This window comes from Podarcis cretensis (assembly GCF_951804945.1).
Source record: "Podarcis cretensis genome assembly, chromosome: 16".
Classification (NCBI taxonomy): Eukaryota; Metazoa; Chordata; class Lepidosauria; order Squamata; family Lacertidae; genus Podarcis; species Podarcis cretensis.
This window is the reverse complement of record NC_137186.1, coordinates 35,624,181-35,644,537: the sequence shown is the minus strand read 5'-3', so window position 1 is coordinate 35,644,537 and position 20,357 is coordinate 35,624,181. Positions and strand designations below refer to the sequence as shown.

Sequence of the window (20,357 nt, the reverse complement as noted above, 5' to 3'; positions counted from 1 at the left end):
TCCGCTAAGCTGTCAATGGGCTTGCTTCTCAAGACGAAAAAACCGCTATACGAAGAGCCTCACGGAACGGATTAATTTCGTCTTGCAAGGCACCACTGTAATGAAATTAAGGCCCATCCCTTCCCACTCGGGATTTTGAACATTTCCCACATTTGCCTCCTGTTCAGGTCTCGCTCAAGATCACCCAGAAGAAGAGCTCACACACCTGAAAGGCGCAGGGAGGAGAGGAGCGTCCCAACTGCATATCGTGTCAGCAACAGTCCAGGAATGAGTAGGCGGCGCACACGTTCCAGGTATGAGGCTGTGTTTCAGTTGAAGGTTTCCCTGGCTTTTTTGGCTTTTTACTTCTTTAAAATATTCCTATTTGCAAAGTGGCCTACAACATTGCTTGCTTGTTTGATATGCCATCCTCCAGCCAGGTATCACTGGGAAGCTTACAATATAAAAACACAAGGTTACATAACATAATGACAAGCAAAACAACAACACACATACCACACCACACCACACACAGAGAGCTTAAAAGGCCATGGGTAGGTTAATTAGTCAAAAGGCCCAGGAGAAGAGGAATGGTTTTTTCCTGGTACCTAAAGATACATAATGAAGGCACCAGCTGAACCTCCCTGGGGGGAGAGTGTTGCCATCCTCCAGACCTGTCATGCACAAGAAGATACAAGGGTGCCTTGTATGATGATTGCAATTACTTAAAATAACATGCAACTTTTTAAAAAACGAATTAATGCAGCAGCAGCCCATTTCAGAAATTTAGCTGTAACATTCTAAAACAAGTTTGTCTTTTGGAATGTTAGAGGTTTTCTTTGTTAATTTCCAGCTTGCATGATGGCTGGAAATGTTGGAAGTTAGGAGTCCAAAGTATCGGGGGGGGGGGCATCTCCTTAAATACAAAATACAGTGCTTTCTTCCTTTCAAATGCACCTTCCTAATTTCAGAGTGGTTTCTTGTAACAAGGAACATCACAACCTTCATAGTCTTTTCTGTGCAACAAAAGCAAAAAGTACTATCAAACTGGATGTACAGTTGCTTGGCAGAGTTGAAGAAAAGAAAGGGCCTTATGTTTTTATATTCATCTTGGGCTTATCAACTTCCGGGTTACACAACTTGTGCACTGGATCTATTGTAAAAGTAGTGTGTTGTTGAGAGTCCAACACTGTCTATGTATGTGGTGGAGTTGTGAGTAATGGGGGGGGGGTGTTTCCCTCTGAAGTTGCAGACTGCCACTTTCCAAGCTGTTAATTTTTATATCTGTTGGGGACATATGCCACTGACAGCTTAAAAGTCCTTTCCCTTTTATAGTTTTGCTAACTGCTGTATTGTGACTGCATGATTTGCTCTGTGATCTCAGAAAGTAAATAAAAATTCTTTTACCTTTTTCATCTTTCTCATTGTACATAAAAGACCGATATGGAGGCAAGCAAAATGCATGCCACAAAGCTGGTGGCTGAGGAGATAATGGGGATAATTAATAATGGCCAAACAATAAATCCTGCAGTGGTAATACCTGTCAGCATCGCCCTTGAGCCAGTGTCACCAACTGGACTCATGCACTTCAACCCCGACTGAACTAGGTGAGCTGGGTAGCACTTCCAGAGACCACCAGGTCAAAGTGTTGTGGACTCACAGCTTAGAGTTGTGAGCACCGGATTCACTTCCACAATACAATCGTCGCACAGCAGAGTATAGCAGAGTCTGGCAGTGTATAAACAACTCGGAGAGCAGCTCTGTAGAATATCTTCTTTCTATAACTACAGCTATAATACAAAACTATATACAGAGCTAAATAGGTCTAAGCATAAATGAATGCTGCACTGAGTGTCTGCAGCTGCTCTTAGCAGCAACCTTATCTCTACACACGATCTCTAACACTCAGTCTCTCTCTCTCTCCAACTGACTGACTGACTTGGTGCTGGAGCCTGAATAAGTAGAAAGCAAAACACTGCTCCTCCTCCCTGGAGAATCAGCAGACTCGTCAGGAGATTCTTGGATATGGGAGGGGTGAAATCTCCTCAATACCATGGTTATAGGAACACATAGCTATGGTTCCTTAATAACACAGGAGCCTACCCATCCCAGTACTCTGTGTGCATTGGATTATCAGCTTTCTGGACAATGTCTGGGTATTTGTGGGTTGCCAGCAGTCTCTTTTTTCTGGAAAGCTTTCAGTTGCAGAAATCACTTGCCACTTAACTGGCAGCAAGCTGGAACAGAAGGGATAAATATGTGTCTTATCTAAGACATAAATGTGTCATTCACAGAATATCCACATTTTGAGCATAATGCCAGTAAATTGTCTTAGACATTAAAAACAAATAGAAGTTAGACTTGAGTGCATTCTCTTCATGCTAGGTTGTCAACATACCCCAGCATGAACAGTTTGTACTCTGAGAGAGGGTAAGCCTTTGGATAATATGTGAACTGGCACAATTGTTGTTGATTAGTCGTTTAGTCATGTCCGACTCTTCGTGACCCCATGGACCAGAGCACGCCAGGCACTCCTGCCTCCCGCAGTTTGGTCAAACTCATGTTCATAGCTTCAAGAACACTGTTCAACCATCTTGTCCTCTGTCATTCCCTTCTCTTTGTGCCCTCAGTCTTTCCCAACATCAGGGTCTTTTCCACGGAGTCTTCTCTTCTCATGAGGTGGCCAAAGAATTGGAGCCTCAGCTTTAGGATCTGTCCTTCCAGTGAGCACTCAGGGCTGATTTCCTTCAGAATGGACAGGTTTGATCTTCTTGTAGTCCATGGGCCTCTCAAAAGTCTCCTCTAGCACCATAATTCAAAAGCATCAATTCTTCGGTGATCAGCCTTCTTTATGGTCCAGCTCTCACTTCCATACATCACTACTGGGAAAACCATAGCTTTAACTATATGGGCCTTTGTTAGCAAGGTGATGTCTCTGCTTTTTAAGATGCTCTCTAGGTTTGTCATTGCTTTTCTCCCAAGAAGCAGGCGTCTTTTAATTTCGTGACTGCTGTCACCATCTGCAATGATCATGGAGCCCAAGAAAGTAAAACTTCTCACTGCCTCCATTTCTTCCCCTTCTATTTGCCAGGAGGTGATGGGACCAGTGGCCATGATCTTAGTTTTTTTTTATATTGAGCTTCATCTCCCAGAACCCTCCATTTTTAATAGTCTCTTTCTTCAATAGAGATTGGATATCCTGTTAGAGATTCAACATGGTACTGTATTTCATTATATTTGGCTTTCTATCCAGACGAAGGAGGAGGAGAAGTGAAGGCACACATAGGCCCTAGATTGGCTTCCCTATTGTAAGTGTGCTAAATTTTTCATGCAAGAAAATGAACCAAAAAAAATTGGCTTCCCCCCTGTAATCTCTGAGAAATGCCATGGGCTTTTACAAGCAGGCATCCATGGTAAGCATATACTGCTGAAATCACATTCACCATAAAAACAGAATTAATATTTCCTTCCCTCAACCTTTTCTGTATATTATGGACTAATTATCTGCGTATTTCTTGTCTGCACTGCTAGTGCTTGGTTTGCTTTTCTCTGTTCATGTGACATTCCTTCTCAGCATGTGGTATATGATTCTTGAAAGTTGCTTCTGACACACTTGAGCAAAGACATCAACTTATTTTAAGTAGGCCTGTTTGGTTTCTGTGCTTGTTGCCTGTTTCCCCTCCTTTGCCCCTGCCCAAATCACACACAAAGGGTATAGAAAGCCTAGCTTTAAAAAGGTGATAATCTTACGTTAATATATTTTGAAGTTACTTTTTTTATTGGAGCAAATGGTGCCTAAAAAATAAACTATATTGAGGCTTGGGGGGGACCTTTGTCTCATCTGGATTGAGCTTCAGTTTCTTGGCTCTCATCCAGTCCATTACTGAGGCAAGACGAAGAGCATACTCCAAACCTCCAGATAACCCCACTCAGTGTTTTCATGTAGATGTTTAAAAGCAATAGGGGGTAAAATTGAACCCCAATAAAGCCCACATTGACAGCTTCACAGTGCTGGAGAACACTCCCAAAGCATTCCCGTCTGGAAACATCCATCCAAGTAGGACCAGAACTACCGCAAAGTGGTTCTACCAACCCCTAACTGACAGCTGCTTCAGAAGGGTACCATGGTTGATGGTATCAAAAGCCGCTGAGAGGTCGAGGGGAATGCCACGTTCTTTCCTGTGGCTTATATATACTTTTTGCTGTTGCTTTCCCAATGAGATGTGAGCTGGGTAGCAAAGCATTATTATTAATTAGCCACTTGGCCTCCCAATGTACTTGCTTCTGTGTACATCTTGGTTGGTGAACTTTGACAAATACATGGAGGATAAGGCTTTAACAGTGGCTACCCGTCATAAGGGACGCGGGTGGCGCTGTGGGTAAAACCTCAGTGCCTAGGACTTGCTGATCGTATGGTCGGCGGTTCGAATCCCCGCGGCGGGCTGAGCTCCCATCGTTCGGTCCCAGCTCCTGCCCACCTAGCAGTTCGAAAGCACTCTTAAGTGCAAGTAGATAAATAGGTACCGCTTAATAGCAGGAAGGTAAACGGCATTTCCGTGTGCTGCGCTGGTGCTGGCTCGCCAGCTGCAGCTTCGTCACGCTGGCCACGTGACCCGGAAGTGTCTTCGGACGGCGCCAGCTCACGGCCTCTAGAGCGAGATGAGCACGCAACCCTAGAGTCGGACACGACTGGCCCGTACGGGCAGGGGTACCTTTACCTTTACCCATCATAATGGTGTTTTCTCTAGCTCCAGTATCAGAGGCAGTATTATTTATTTAAAGGCATTTACAAGCCTCTTAATATTTAATACCTCTTTAAGTGGTATACAAAAATACAAGCGTTTGAACAGAAAAAAGATTAGAAAACAGAAATCAAGTTATAAAATAGTCTAGTCTTACGAGTCAGCAAAAGACTAGGCAAAATACCCTACCAATCAAGTGAGGCAACTGCTGGATGATGTTTCATTTATGGTAGAGGGAAGATGGTTACAGTGCAGGGCAATGACCAAAAATCCTTGTTTTTGTGTTACCACCCTATGATGTTCCGTGGTGCCACAAGTAAAATTTCTTCATAAAATCTCTCTTTCCAGGAGTAGGTGGGCCTTCAGGTGACCTATTTCTGAGTTTATGGTTTTAAATGATAGCAACGCGACCTTGAACACACCCCAGTAGCTCATCCGTAGCACGTGCACTTGCTTCACCATAAGTGCAACTTGTTCATCTCCAGATTCTACGCTGGCGCAGCTTTCTGCACCAGCTGCAAGTGTCCAAACAAGTCCCAAACAAAGCCCCACATAGAGTGCCTTACAGAAGTCCAGTTGTGATGTTCCAAACACTTGAATCATATCTACACCTTATACAGTGGTGCCTCGCAAGACGAAATTAATCTGTTCCGCGAGTCTCTTCGTCTTGCGTTTTTTTCGTCTCACGAAGCACGGCTATTAGCGGCTTAGCGGCTATTAACGGCTTAGCGGCTATTAGCGGCTTAGCGGCTTTAAGAAAAAGGAAACAAACTCGCAAGAACTCGCAAGACGTTTCGTCTTGCGAAGCAAGCCCATAGGGAAATTCGTCTTGCGGAACGACTCAAAAAACGGAAAACTCTTTCGTCTTCCGCGTTTTTCGTCTTGCGAGGCATTTGTCTTGCGAGGTACCACTGTATTTAAAGCACTATACTATGTGAACAGTCATGGTTTCCCCCAAAGAATCCTGGTAAATGTAGTTTGTAAGGAGAGTTGTTAGGAGATTCCTGCTCCCCTCCTGGAGCTACAGCAGGCATGGCCAAACTTGGCCCTCCAGCTGTTTTGGGACTACAACTCCCATCATCCCTAGCTAACAGGACCAGTGGTCAGGGATGATGGGAATTGTAGTCCCAAAACAGCTGGAGGACCAAATTTGGCCATGCCTGAGCTACAGTATCCAGAGTTCGCTGGGAAGAGGCATTGATTTTTAAACCACTCTGGGAATTGCAGCTCTGTGATGGGATTCGGGGCCTCTTCACTGTCAGCACCTTTGAAAATGACAGTTCCCTGGAAGCCATTACTGTTAAAGTGGCTTATTAGTGCTTTAATGGTAAGATGTGGGTGTGACTTTCAGAAAAACTGGGGGCTTATGCAAACTTGCTTATCTAGCTTGTTCCTTAAACTATTCTGTTCTCCAGCAGCAGCTACTGGGGTGGCTCAGAAAGAAATGCGCAGGAGGTGGTATGCTCACTCCATGGATAGCTTTGACTTTTCAGACTGAAGGTGATCCTTTGGTTAGCAAGTGCCTTTTAAAACAGTTCATTAGTTGGGATTTTAATAGGAGGGACAATTCCATGGAGACTGTTCCTTTCATCTGCCGCAAATACATTTAGAAAATGACACTTTGCAGTTTTTTGCGGGCCCCGTTAAAGCAATCAACCTCATACAGTTGCCTCAAGTGTATAGCTTGTAAAAAGTTAGAGCAAGGCACCTTGGCTTCCACAGCTAAGGTTAATACTTGGGGTTGTTCATCATACTTGTAAAAAAGGGGGGGGGAGCACAACACAGCAGGCAAGAGAAATGTAAATGTGTTCAGTTTCAGCTTAGAAGGTTGAACTGGTAATCTTAATTAAAAGTAATTTGATGCTGGCAAGTTGTTAGGTAGCTCAGGATGGCCTATAAAAAGTCTATGCAGCTGGTATGTGTTGGGCACCTGGGCAAGTGTTGGAAAATCAACAAGAAGAAACTGCAGCTGCCAACCATGTGCAAGATTCAGGCTTTTCTCCCCCTTATCAGTACAAATGCCATTTTTCAGACAGCCTGCTTATAATCCTGCGTGTGGTGGCAGCTGTACACAATCAGCCGGCTGTGTAAGAAGCTGTCACAGCAGGATTGCTAAAGCAGCTCTAATATGGTTGTGTTGCATGTTGTCAGCCTACAGAGTTTCTGGGGTAGGAGCTACTGTTTAGTTTTATTTAGAGCATCATTATGCATGTTCCACTTCTCCAGAAGGAATGTTGACACTCTTGGCTCCCAGGACAGGTTCTTCAGCTTCTCTTTAAGAGAGCACAAGTGAATGATGCTCTTCCCCTTCAGGTCTAGGTTCACATTGTGAACTCCTGTATTAGGGCATGCGTGCTCTGACTGGCAGCAGCTCCCCAGAATCTCAGATAGAGACTTCTCATGACTACACTCCCTGCTGAAATACAAGTGGCATCTGGTTGGCCACTGTGAAAACAGGAAGCTGAACTAGATGGTCCGTTTTCTTGATCCAGCAAGCTGTTCTTATGTTCTTATCTCTGTTGGCATTCCACCAGCTTTTGAAGATGTGCCTGTTTACACAGTCATCTCTTGCATCTCTAATAATAATAATATTTTTTATTTATACCCTGGCTAAGGCTGGACTCAGGGCAGCTAACACCAAATATATAATACATTAAAAACACAAAATCAAACAATTGATTAAAACACAGCTTAAAATCAGAATACAGTGGTGCCTCGCAAGACAAAATTAATCGTTCCGTGAGGCTCTTCGTATAGCGGTTTTTTCGTCTTGCGAAGCAAGCCCATTGACAGCTTAGCGGATTAGCGCTATTAGCGGTTTAGCGGCTTTTAGCGATCAGCTGTTAAGCGGCTTATCAGCGGATCAGCTGATTAGCGGCTTAGGAAAAGGGGGGGAAGGGGGGAAACCGCAGGAATTCTCAAGACATTTTCGTCTTGTGAAGCAAGCCCATAGGGAAATTCGTTTTGCAAAGCGCCTCCAAAACGGAAAACCCTTTCGTCTAGCGGGTTTTCCGTCTTGCGAGGCGTTCGTCTTGCAGGGCACCACTGTAAAATTAAGTGGCCAACCCACAAATCACAGCCTTGAAGGTAGGAATATTAAATATTCGCCAGGCCCGGTCAGCCGTGCTGGTCCCATATGGGCCAATGGAAAGGGCCAAGGGGGCTGCTTACATACAGGGTTTCATGGAAAGAAGGGGTCAGACTGGGCCTAGACCAAAAGCCTAGTGGAACAGTTCGATCTTGCAGGCCCTGCGGAAAGATGTCAAATCCCACAGTGTCCTATTGACCTGAGTGTCCTATTTTCATTTCTGTACTATTTTTAATGGGATTGATTTTTTTTAAGTATTTTAATATGGCTGTTAATTTTAATCTTTTGAGTGGAATTTGAACAATAGAATCATAGAATTGTAGAGTTGGAAGGGACTCTGGGGGTCATCTAGTCCAACCCTCTGCAATGCCGGAATCTCAGCTAAAGCATCCATGACAGATGTGGCTTTCCAATCTCTGCTTTAAAAATCTCCAATGAAGGAGAGTTCACAGCCTCCCAAGGGAGTCCATTCCACTGTTGGAACAGCTCTTACTGTCAGAAAGTTCTTGCTGATTTTTTAATATTTGAAGTATGGATGGTTATATTTAAACTTTGCACAACTGGCTTTTATGCTGTGGAAGTGATGTAAGTCAGTAGTAGATCATCTTGTTTGCATGCAGACAGGTTCTATCCCCAACATCTGCATGTAGGGCTGGGAGAGTACTCCTGTCTGAAACTCTGAAGAGCCACTGCTGGTCAGTGTAGACAATACCAGTTCCTCCACTGGTATGACTCAGTTATAAGGCAGCTTTCTATGTTCCTGCTTTTTAAACCTCTCAGAAGCCTATTTTGGCATTTAAGTGCATATTAATTGAGGTGGTGGTGCTGGTGATGCCAAGGGGGTTGAACTTCAGGCCTACTGCCATAGTCCCGCCCATAAATGCTTGAGCCTTTAGCTGTGCTACTACTTGTTGTAGCATGGCACTCAAAGGGTACTTGAAATTCAAGTGCAATATCTAGAACAGAGGTCCCCAAACTTATAGGGCCTACCTCCCCCCTTTTAGGAAAAAGAATATTCTGCACCCCTCTGCAAATTTACCTTCTTTAAGCGAATAAACAGAAAGATGCAGTGACAAATTTGCGTTCTTTTATGGATCTGTATTTCTACCTGTGTACGCATGGTTTTTCATAGCTGGATGAGGATGGGGACTAGGCCCTACGGGGTAGACCCAAGTGAAGCTTGCTGGCTCAGTCTGATCCACCCCAGGCACAGGGCCAGCACCGCAGCCTGCAGTGAGGGGGGAAGGTATTTGATCCGCTGCTAAATTTGCCCATTTGCCCCCTGACAAAGAAATGGCCAGTTCATAATTTTAATGGTGGGATTATTTCTGGGCGTTTTCCTGTTGTTATTCTGTCTCTCACAGCTACAATAAACCTACCATTAAAATTATGGAATGGTCAAATTTAGCAGGGGATCAAATACTTTTTCTCTCACTGTAACTGCCATTGGCCAAATAGTCAGGCAAGCTGTGGTCCAGTTCCTGGGCATAGGTGAAGACTAAAAGGGTTCACTCAAGCATGGGGAAACCCCTCACCTCCAGCACGACTGCTGTATCCAGGGGAGGTGTTGTTGCCGTCCCACAGTGGCGCCCGACCTGGCGGTAAAGCATCATTACACAACAGATGAAATGGTTTCTCAAAAATCTCTTCTTTCTCTATGTTTTCACCACCCCCTTATTTTTATTCAATGTCCCCCTGTTGCACCTAAGGCTACTACTGCCCCCCTTGGGTTTCAGCATGCCCAAGGAGCAGCATCGCCCATTTTGGGAAACATTGATCTAGAGGTTCTCGCTACTTCATTGCCCACCAGTAGTGCAGAATACTGGGTTGTCTTCTCTCTGTCCAGTAGGTGGCAGGACCTAGAAGAAAGATACTCCCCTGGGAATTGCACTTCCTGGCCAGAGCTGGCCTTTCCCTTGCCTTATCAGGAAATGCATGCTGGTCTGCCCCTCAGTTGAATGTCCTGATGAAGCAGTTGGGACCACTTCACCAAGAGTATGTGGCACGAGTCATTCCTTGGAGACAGACGCTATCATGGAAGCTGTATGCTACAGGGCTGGTAGCTGTCTCAGCCCTGTGATAGATTGCCAAGTACTTTGTTTTGTCCTTTTGTTAAATCTACAGTAAAAAGGGTTTTATGTGCCCATAAAACTTCTGCTTCCTATGCTAGCAATTTTCACTTATGTCTGCCAGTTACGTTACCAATTCAAAACAACCTCATGCTGACTGCTGCAGCGAGATGGTTTGAATTAGTGTTTTTATATTCCCATGCGAAATGTTGTTTTATTTGGAAGCTTTTTATAAGAATAAGCCTGTGTTTCTTGGATTTAAGAGGCCATCTTATGTAAAAACACAGCGTGCACAACTGTGTAGCAAAGCTGCAAAGTCTGCATGTTGGCCATATTGTCTAGGTGTGGGGGTTCCCCAAAATGGGGCACAGATGGTGCCTTCATAGATTAGGTGTCTGACAACCAAAGGAAAGACTTACCCTTGTGAAGATGCCACCCAGTTCCAGGTACATATATTTTAATCTGCCTGGGTCTTTTCATTACATTATTGGATTAGAACTTCGATTAAGAACTTGCTTTCTTATTTGACAGCATTTATATATGGCTCAATAACAGTGTTCTCTGGGTGGAAACTGTGCACTGGTTAATTTTATTATTTTAAATTCATTGCTTTTATCATTTTATATTCATTGTTCATAACTCACTGATCATAAGCCACCCTGGAAGCATGTCAAACTGAAAAGCCATGGTGTTTACACTTGCTAAATTTATTCTTAATTTCCATTGTGCCTTAAGTGTGCATAGCACTTTACAATATGCAGTGGGAAAGGTCTCTACCCCAAGGAGCTTACAATCTCAAATTTAGCCCAGAGGAGGGGAGGCAAGGACTAAACAGGAAAGCAATTTGCAGTTGTTTTAGTTTTATGTACTTAGGCTCAGTTCACACTGGGTTACAGTAGGACATAGATCTTCAACCAGAGGGTTAGGATGTACAGCAATGTCAGGCGGACGAGAGCTGAGCCGGCAGAGTTAACGGGCTGGAGCAATTGAGAAATGCATTGGCTGGCTTCACAGTTCTCCCCACGTTTTGATTTTTCCATAGCATACATTCTCTCTCTCTCTCCCCGCCCCTCCCTCTCTCTCTCTCTCTCTCTCTCTCTCTCACACACACACACACACACACACACACACACCATAATTCGCAATATATTGCCAGGTCAAAAATTATGAAACTGCAATCACGATTTGGACTTCAAACCAGTTTTGGACGGTATATCAATATTCTGCCCATCCCTAGCTTCTACAGCTTGGGTAGGCAAACTAAGGCCCGGGGGACAGATCCAGCCCAATCGCCTTCTAAATCCGGCCCACAGGTGGTCCGGGAATCAGCAGGTTTTTACATGAGTAGAATGTGGCCTTTTATTTAAAATGCATCTCTGGATTATTTGTGGGGCATAGGAATCCGTTCATTATTATTTTTTCAAAATATAGTCCAGCCCCCCACAAGGTCTAAGGGACAGTGGACCAGCTCCCTGCTAGAAAAGTTTGCTGACCCCTGTTCCTTAGCTTTGTAGACTTCCTGTAAGGGATCTATGCTGGGACCAGAATGTGCCGGTATCAGCTGTGCCCACTTCGGACAGTCTCATATATTCTGGTGGGCTATAAGGAAAGAGCACAGAGCTGTGAATGTATGTCAGAGGGATATTTTAGTGTGTTGAAGAGGATGGAAAGAGATTTGTAGCTGGCTCTGTTCTAATCACGGGAGTGGAACGGAATGGCTGTGAATACCTGTAGGAATCCAACAGCAGGTGAAAGAAAGTAGAAGAAGGTGAGAGAAGGAAATGATTGAAATGTGTGGGAAGGGAAAGTGGAATAAGATGTCAGCAGAGAGAGAAAGGCAACAGACTGACAGCTGGAGCGTAGAGAATTGTGAAAGAAGGCAAGAATGGCAACAGAAGGGACTGGAGAATGCAAGAAGGAGGCAAAGAGAAGGCAGGAGGTGTGAACAGGTGACAGAGGACAAAAAGTACAAGGAGGTAGGGAGGGGCAAAGTGAGAGAAAGAAAGGCAGTGGCAAAAGAAATGGAAGGGAAGGTGAGATGCAGGAAGTGAGGGAAAGTTCATAGAATCGTAGAGTTGGAAGGGACCCCAAGTGTCATTTAGTCCAACCCCCTTCAATGCAGGAATCCTGCCATGGATGCTCTTGAATCACCAACCTTCTGGTTAACAGCCAAATTCACTGACCCATTGTACAGTGGTACCGCTGGATGTGAACGGGATCCGTTCCGGAGCCCCGTTCGCATCCTGAGCAGAACGCAATCTGTGCGGGTCGCAATTCGCCGCTTCTGCGCATGCACGTGACGTCATTTTGAGCGTCTCTGCAAGCGGCGAAACCCGGAAGTAACGCGTTCCATTACTTCCGGGTCACCGCGGAGTGTAACCTGAAAATGCTCAACCTGAAGTGACTTTAACCCGAGGTATGACTGTACCACAGAATCCTGTTGGATGCCTCAAATTATTATTTTTATAATAAAATACAAACATAATAATTATGTGGCAAGATGCTAGCAGATGAAAGTGATCGAAGTTGTTGTGGCATTTAGAAACAAAGCCTGCCCATTTTCCAAACAAGCCATTCGAGATATTTTTTCAATGAAAGGACAACTAGTTTTTGAAGAGCAGGAAAACTTTGTTCCATCTATGACAGGAAGAAGAAATGTTCTGATCCACTTTGCTCACAGATCTGCTCCAAATCTAATTTTACAGTTTGGGCTATGTTTTGTTTTTTTAAAAGTGATTCAAAGAAAAATACTGAGACTTTGGTTGAAGTGCTATTTGGAAAATGTCCTTGACAGGTTTCTGACTGTTGCACCGTTTTTTCAAATGAAGATCAAACAGTAAATTTTGCTTCTATCAAAAGAAATGTTATATCTCTCAAAAAAATGTGTGAAGATTTATAGCAGATATGATCATGATTCACTGTGGGTACACGAGTCACTAGAATTAAGCTTTGAGTTGCAGAAATAATTCCTTGAACTGTCTTGTTACACAAGTGTAAAAGTGCAAGTTCAACAGATAACATTACTGAAGTTCTGGATTTCGGTTAGTAAAGAATACCCAGGAAGCTGCCATTCATCTGCTGCCATTTGGTACTACCTATCTTTGTGATACTACCTGTCTTTGTGAACAAGACTTCTCAACAGTGGTAACCATAAAAACAAAAAAAAGCCCCAGATTTTAGCTGTAGGAAATGAGATAGGAGTTAGCCTTTCTAATATCACCCCTCACCGGAATGAAATCTGGAGAACATAGCCAGACATCCCACTGAAATTGTGAGGGGGTCTATTTTTAAGTTACTGCTTCTTGATAAAGTATAAAAATCACTGGGTTTTTATTTAGGAGCAATGCTAAGGTAACACTATGTATATTGCTTTGTGAATTGCCATTTTAGGATTGATAAAGTGTGTTAACACCAGTAAGTGTAAACTGAAAGTGAAAGTTTGAAAGTAGGTCCATCTTGCAGGTTGTGAGTCAGAGGTGGGTCTTCGGTGTGGTCCAGTTGAAGACCACTGCAGTAGGGCATGGAAACCAGGGGGTTGTGCCATATGGAGGAAGCAGGAGGGGATGGAGTTGCTTATAGATACAGCTACTTGCCACAGGCTTTGGTTTCTGTGCTACAGTTTCTTTCGCCATCTGCAAAACCAAATATTTATAGATGATTAGGTATGATCTTTGCAATTTTCATTATACAGTGGTACCTCGGGTTACATACGCTTCAGGTTACAGACTCTCCTAGCCCATAAATATTACCTCGGGTTAAGAACTTTGCTTCAGGATGAGAACAAAAATCGTGCAGCGGTGGCGCAGCGGCAGCAGGAAGCCCCATTACCTAAAGTGGTGCTTCAGGTTAAGAACAGTTTCAGGCTAAGAACGGACCTCCAGAATGAATTAAGTACGTAACCAGAGGTACCACTGTATAAGTTAAAAGGGTAAATAATTATTCATGGTCCAAACTAAAGTTATATTGTGTGGAGGGTTGTGAGTCTCACTATATTTTAACGTTGGCATTAAAAAAAGAGGTGTATTTGATGCAGAGAATGGGTGTCTGTTTCGGTGGAGCTGAAAAGACCTGGGAAATTACATTCTTTCTGTAGCTGATGGCACAGCTTTCTATTAATCAATATATTACTTTGTCTTTTTCCCCCAGAAGTCCTCATGAAAAGAAGAAAAGGAGATCTCACTCCCACACCAAGTCCAAAGCGAGTTCTCATTCGCCATCCATCTCTCCAGGCAAACAATCTGCACATAAGAACTCCACCCATTCAGCCAGTGTCTCTCCTGTGGAGAGTAGGGGATCCAGCCAAGAACGTTCTGGGTAATGAGCCCTTTCTAAATTCTAGGCACTGGCACTTGCCTGGTGCAAAACACTGCAGCTAGACTGTTGATGGGAAATTTGAGGAACCAGGGCAGTGACTTGATCCTTTTTACTGCTTAGCAGGATAATACAGAAGGATTCATACACACAGCAAATGAGGCAGGATTGTATAATGTTGTGTAGCAGGCGAGGCGTCATAATTTTTGGAAGCTCTCCTGCATTTAAAGTTCCAGCAGCAGACTACTTCTTGTAAGTGGAAAACCAGCACTTCTCCATGATGTGCCAGTTTTCTACTTGCAAGAATTTTTATTTTTTGCATGATAGCATTTAATTAAGGATTTTCTTCAGTCAGAAGTCAAATACAGTCATACCTTGGTTCTTGAACAGAATGCGTTCCAGGAGTCGGTTCAACTTGCAGAACTGTTTGAAAACCAAGACGCGGCTTCCAGTTGGCTGCAGGAGTGTCCTGCAGCCAGTCAATCGGAAGCCGCGCCAGACATTCAGCTTCTGAAAATCGTTCAAAAACCGGAATGCTCACTTCCAGTTTCCGATCATTCGGGAGCCAAAACATAAGAGTTCCAAGGCGTTCGGCAACCAAAATACGCCTGTAGTTCACTTTACCAACCTCATGTGGTTCCACATGTATATCTAGCAATGTATGATGCATAAAATGATTAAATGGTTTTTCAGTTCATGAGCATATCTATACCTACTGTTTCCAAGCAGCTGCGGCTTCTCCTTGCATTAATTTTAGGAATGAAATGCTTAGCCTCTGTCCTGTGAATACAACCTCCTCATTGGATTCATCACGGTTTAATCGTGGCTTCCCTATGTTCTCCATAGTGATGGGTTTTGTTTTGTTTTTCTATTCTCCTGCTTTGAATGAGAGAGCACTGAATGCTGGGCTGGGATGTTGCAAGCCATTCCAGTGAGCTGCTGCTGCTGAGAGAACTTGACATATCTCTTAAGTGCATGGGGGAAATGGTAGTCAGTGTCCTTTGGCTCTCTTTCAGTTGTAACTTAGCACCAACTGCAATCATAAACCGCTTATGAGAATACACCAAGGATGAGAGAATCCACATAGCTCAGAACGGCTTCCATTTATCTAGATATGTTTTAAATCATGGCACCTCCATTTGATGACACCCAATTATGTTTAGCCTTACTTAAACCTTAACCTGACTACTCATAGGTACCCACATCAATTGTCTCATTAATCTTTACAAGAAGCCTAGAAGGCAGACCAGTATCATCAATACGGGGACAGGGAGGCGGTGGGATGACAGGCTTTGAGGGGCTTGTTAAGACTTTCTGCTGAATTCATGGCAGAGTTGAGATTTGAACTTAAAGCTCATTCTCTTAGCCAATACATTTCATTCACTTGGGGATTTTTTCATGTTTGAAGTATCTGGATATATTATATCTGTGCATTAATTGTCTATTACTTGATTGTCTTGACTGAATGTCCCCCTTTTAAAAATTCTTTTAGGGGAGTTTCTTTGGAAAAAGACGGCCAGATCTCTTCAGCGATTGTGTCGTCAGTGCAGAGTAAAATAACTCAGGTACCACTTGAAACGTTCCATTTAGTAATGATTACTAAATTGTCTCAATTTTGTAATGCTCACATTGCATTTTGTTTGAATTGCTGTTTTCAGTATTGAAAAGAGCACTGCAAATGGTATGTAATCAGCATATACTTCCAGATTTTAAACCTGTTTTGTTACAAAGCTGTAGTCTCTGGTATAGCTCCCTTGAATGACTCTTCCCATTCCCCTTTTCTGCCTCTTACACCTGGAATTCTCTCCCGACTGTAGTGTCATCTTCTCTTCTCTTCTCTTCTCTATCTCAACTCTTCCCTTCCCTTCCCTTCCCTTCCCTTCCCTTCCCTTCCCTTCCCTTCCCTTCCCTTCCCTTCCCTTCCCTTCCCTTCCCTTCCCCTCCCCTCCCCTCCCCTCCCCCGCTTCAAACCCATCCACAGACCCTTGCTTTTCCACAAATACCCTCCAACACTCACATGCACACACACACACACACAGAACAAAGTCTTTGTAATGATCATCGGTTAAGGGTTCCCAGCCCCACAGCCTCTTTCCCAAGGTTCTTGAGTCACTGTAGTTTTGACCAAAAAACAAGGTAAGCTTGATCATCAATGGCTTGGATCACAGGGAGGGGAGGAAAACAGAGTGGGTGTAGCCCCCCAACCATGTCACGCACATGCACCCCTTCTTCCCATATATGCAAGTGGCTTCCAGTCTCCTGCTTGGGAGAAGCAAACCACTGCACTTGGACAAAATTCTCTTTCCCCAACCATGGCAAATCCAGCTCTACCTGGCACAGCTTGCTGCAACCCCTCCCTGTGACTCCTTGCATCACACACACATCACTTCACAGACCCCCTCCCTCCCTCCCGTTCATCATGGTGATAAGCATTTTGCTACTTGTAAACTTACAGAATATTTCTAATTAAAGCTGATGAGTACTTTGGAAATAATTAGAATATGTTGTTAACTAGAATAGTGCAAGAACCACTGCACTGTCAAAAGATACAATGAGGTTTGTTTACTGATCTGGGTATAATAAGAGCACCCCCTACTTCGTTGTGGGTCACCACTTTAGTGCAGTGCCTTGAATCATCACATCTAGCCTTCGGCACACTAAGCAAAGTGCATAGAATGTGTTCAATTTCCTTCACGCAATATAGTCCAGAAAACAATAATTCTGTGATCACACTGTTCAGTTTCACTTGTCTTAAAAATGCATCTTTTTGTTTTGCTTATTGCAAATTTAATTTGACTCGGCAGGATAGCTCCTAAACGGATATTTGAATTTCTCTTAATATGTTAGTCTTGAGAAATTGTGTTTGGTGCTTTTAATAATTTGTGTCATTTTTCAAGAGTGCAATTATTGAACAAGCAGCGTTCTGCTTGCTGTTTTTGTTAGATGTGATTCTTTTATACTTAAATGGATAGAACTTGGTGGAGTTTTGATTAAGAGAATTAGCTCCTCTAAAGGAGATGCAGCCCGATTCTGGAGAGCCTTGCGTGGCTTTCAGAGTCTCCCCACACTCCCTCTTTAAACCTATGAGGTTTAAAGGGGAAACATGGGGAGACTTTCAGAGCCCTTAGCATGTGGGAGGTGGGTACAGTGGTTCAGTATACAGCATATTTTTTCGTCTTCCCCACCTGCCACCTGCTTGCTCATCTGTTCAGATATTTAAAGGGGCAGGTGGGAGAGAGCAGAAAGAGAAATTGGACTCCACTGGCATGCCAATATTACCCATAGAGACAGGTTCCTCACCCCTGAAATAAACCATCATGCATACATGTCCTGCAGCCCATCTCTGCCTTCAGTAAAAGTATGACTCTTTCAAACCATAGTGAGTAATTTAGACCTTTCAGAGCAAGTGAGTAATTTAAGACTGCCACAGTTCTCAGTTTACCTAAAAGATTACATTGTGCTCTGGAATATCTCCTGCATAAAGTGCAAGTGGAGTTGCAATTCAGTGCCTTTGGCTTCTTTAGAAATTTGTTTGAAAATGCTTCTCGGCATCCTGGAATAGCTCACTTTACAGTGGACGTTTTAAGTCCTCCACGTTTCACCTGTTTGCCTCAGGATTTAGAAACTGTGTCTTTGCCGAGAAATTCTGTATGCAGGTTCAGGCGTTGGAAGGTTAGCGCCACGCATACAAGCCCTGCCGTCAGTTTACCCACACTTGTGGTCCCCCATCTACTCAGGTCCCCAGCTTCCCTGTGTTGAGTGGGGAAGATCTGCAGGGGGCTGGTACTCATGTAGGACGTCTCATGAATTGGGAGCCCTGATATATCAGGGTCTCCAGTCATGTGCAGTGTTCTGCTGGTGTTCAGGCAAACACAAGAACAAGCCACCAGCAGACCTTGCCGCTCAACACAGGGAAGACCTGTTCACAAATTCAGTTTTGTATGTTCAGGAAAATGCCTGGAACACCCTTTGTATTACTTTTTCTACATTTTGCCTTTTATCAATTGAGAAAATCTTTTTTTGTATGGTACATGCAATTTCTGTCTCTATATCAGAGGTAGCCAACATGTTAATCTCCAGATGTTCCTGGAGTCCAGCTCCCATCATCCCTGATGGTTGGTCGTGCTGGCTGGGGCTGATGGGAGCCACCACATTGACTTTTCCTGCTGTGTACAATGTGAACATCCTCAGCATGACTTTTCTGAAAAGCTCTCAATGTTTCCTGTATTTGTTGCAGGATCTTATGGCCAAGGTGAGGGCAATGCTCGCAGCTTCCAAAAACATCCCAACTAGTGCCTCCTGAGACCAGAAGGAGGGACTCTTCAGAATACCGTGTACAGAAGGAAACTTGGTTCCAGTGGTTCCCAACAGCAGAGTTCAAGGAGCTGACATCCTTGTTGTGTACAGAAGATCTCATTGGAACTTCAGTGATTTTTCCACGTCAAACTTCCTTTTGATAAAATAAGCCTTTGGGGGTTTTGTAAATTACGTTTTGACCAGTTCTTCAGTAAGAATCTTACCATGAGCAATTTCTGTATATTTGTAAATAAAATGTTCCTGCGGATGTTAACACAAATTAAAATGCACATAAACCATTTTTATTAGATGCTTTCTGGAAATTAGTTTTTTTTCCTCTTATTTGATTACTTTGGATCCACTTTTCAATCCGGGTTCTCCAAAGCGGTGTGAACAAATGAAAAATTGCAGCATAAAGTCATAAAAAAACTAAAGGCAAAGGGGCATTGTTTATGAAGACCCTGCCCCAAAGGAAAACTCTTTAACTGTCTAGACAGGTGCCCATTTTATAGTAGTGTATGGTACTCTAGTGAAGAGTCTGTTCCAGAGATTAAAGACCATATCTGGGGAATCTTGTTGTTAAAAAGGCTGGGGGCCCTAAGACAATAGTTCCACTCTTGAACAAGAATTGAGTTTCCTCAAATATACCAGATTCTGATTAGAAAGGGCTTTAAAGGTAAGCATCAGCGCTTTGAATTTAGCCTGAAAACTAGTCAGCAGCCAATGGAGTTCATATAAAATAGGCATGTTAATTTCCCTTCCGATATCAAAGGTGTACAGTCTGAAACCAATTTTATTAGAGCTTCTGCCACTTGGTACTAACTGTAGTCAATGGAAGAGTGAATTCCATCTGGAATAAGAGTTATAATAACATGAATACAAAAAAATATAATTAATCCGACTTTGACGGTTAAAATATAAAAAAATCTCCTAAAGCTTTTAGCATCAACCGTTTTGAAATATGAAAAACTGTTCAGTGTGTCATTGAAGCATACCACTTCACGTACCCTTAGTCACTGACCTATTTTTCTTTGACATGTTCTTAGATCTGCCATCATTTCCCCAAATGCAAAACAGCTACCATTCTCCAGAGATCCAAGACTTCTCTTATTTAACTCCCCACTCCATGCTAAACGGGGAAATAGTCTTGAAAGTTAGTGAAGATGCTATCTTGCTTTTATAAATGGCTAGTGGCAAATAGCAATTATATGCTAAATCTTGTGAGCTTCCTATAATTACAAATTCATTTATCATACAGATTGAAGTTCAGTGCAATAACCCTTTTCAAAATAAAATGGCAATATTTTAAACAGTGGCTTAGAGGCGGGGGGGACGGGGACCAGGAGATAAAAATGTTAATCAGTGGCCTGTTTCCATAGTTCTTAAGCAATATAGTTTTACAGTATACTGTGTGATAATAACCCTTTAAATTTGACTGTTTAAAAGTAAGAGAGAAGACAACCAGTTCTTTAGGCTGGATATGATCTATAGAAAGAACAGTTCCCTTAATTAAAAGGTCAAGTATTTTGTCCTCCTGTTAATTTATTTCAACTGGTAGAGCAGGTGGAATGTTTCACATTGTGAAACTGATAATAGGAAAGAGTGGGATTAACCATTACTACATCCAGTTAAGGAAATGATCCATGTAATACTCTGTTTCAAGACAGCTTAGTCTATCAAAACTATTTTCATTATCAATATCTGAGATGACGATCAACGCAAAAATCCTCAAAAATATGTTGCTCAGACAGAGCGAACTAGCATCACGTGAGGAAGGGCGCAGTTTGACAGTCCTCAAAAGGAAGTTTCCCACCTGCTAAAACCCCTTTAATTGTTTTATTTATTACTAAAATTTATGTGCCGCTAGCCTGC

At 43.1% G+C, this 20,357-nt stretch overlaps 1 protein-coding gene across 6 annotated transcripts in view; it reads left to right on the top strand.

Moving 5' to 3' along the window:
* SFSWAP (splicing factor SWAP) overlaps positions 1–18,795 on the top strand; it is a 113,351-nt gene extending 94,556 nt beyond the window's left edge. For all 6 annotated transcript variants that reach the window (XM_079956547.1, XM_079956546.1, XM_079956545.1 and 3 more), the window contains 4 exons: positions 168–293; positions 14,025–14,192; positions 15,682–15,754; positions 18,427–18,795. In XM_079956547.1, coding sequence (XP_079812673.1) covers positions 168–293; positions 14,025–14,192; positions 15,682–15,754; positions 18,427–18,492 — 433 coding nt within the window. In that variant the 3' untranslated portion in view covers positions 18,493–18,795. The remainder of the gene's footprint in view (positions 1–167; positions 294–14,024; positions 14,193–15,681; positions 15,755–18,426) is intronic.
* The last annotated feature ends 1,562 nt before the right edge of the window (positions 18,796–20,357 follow it).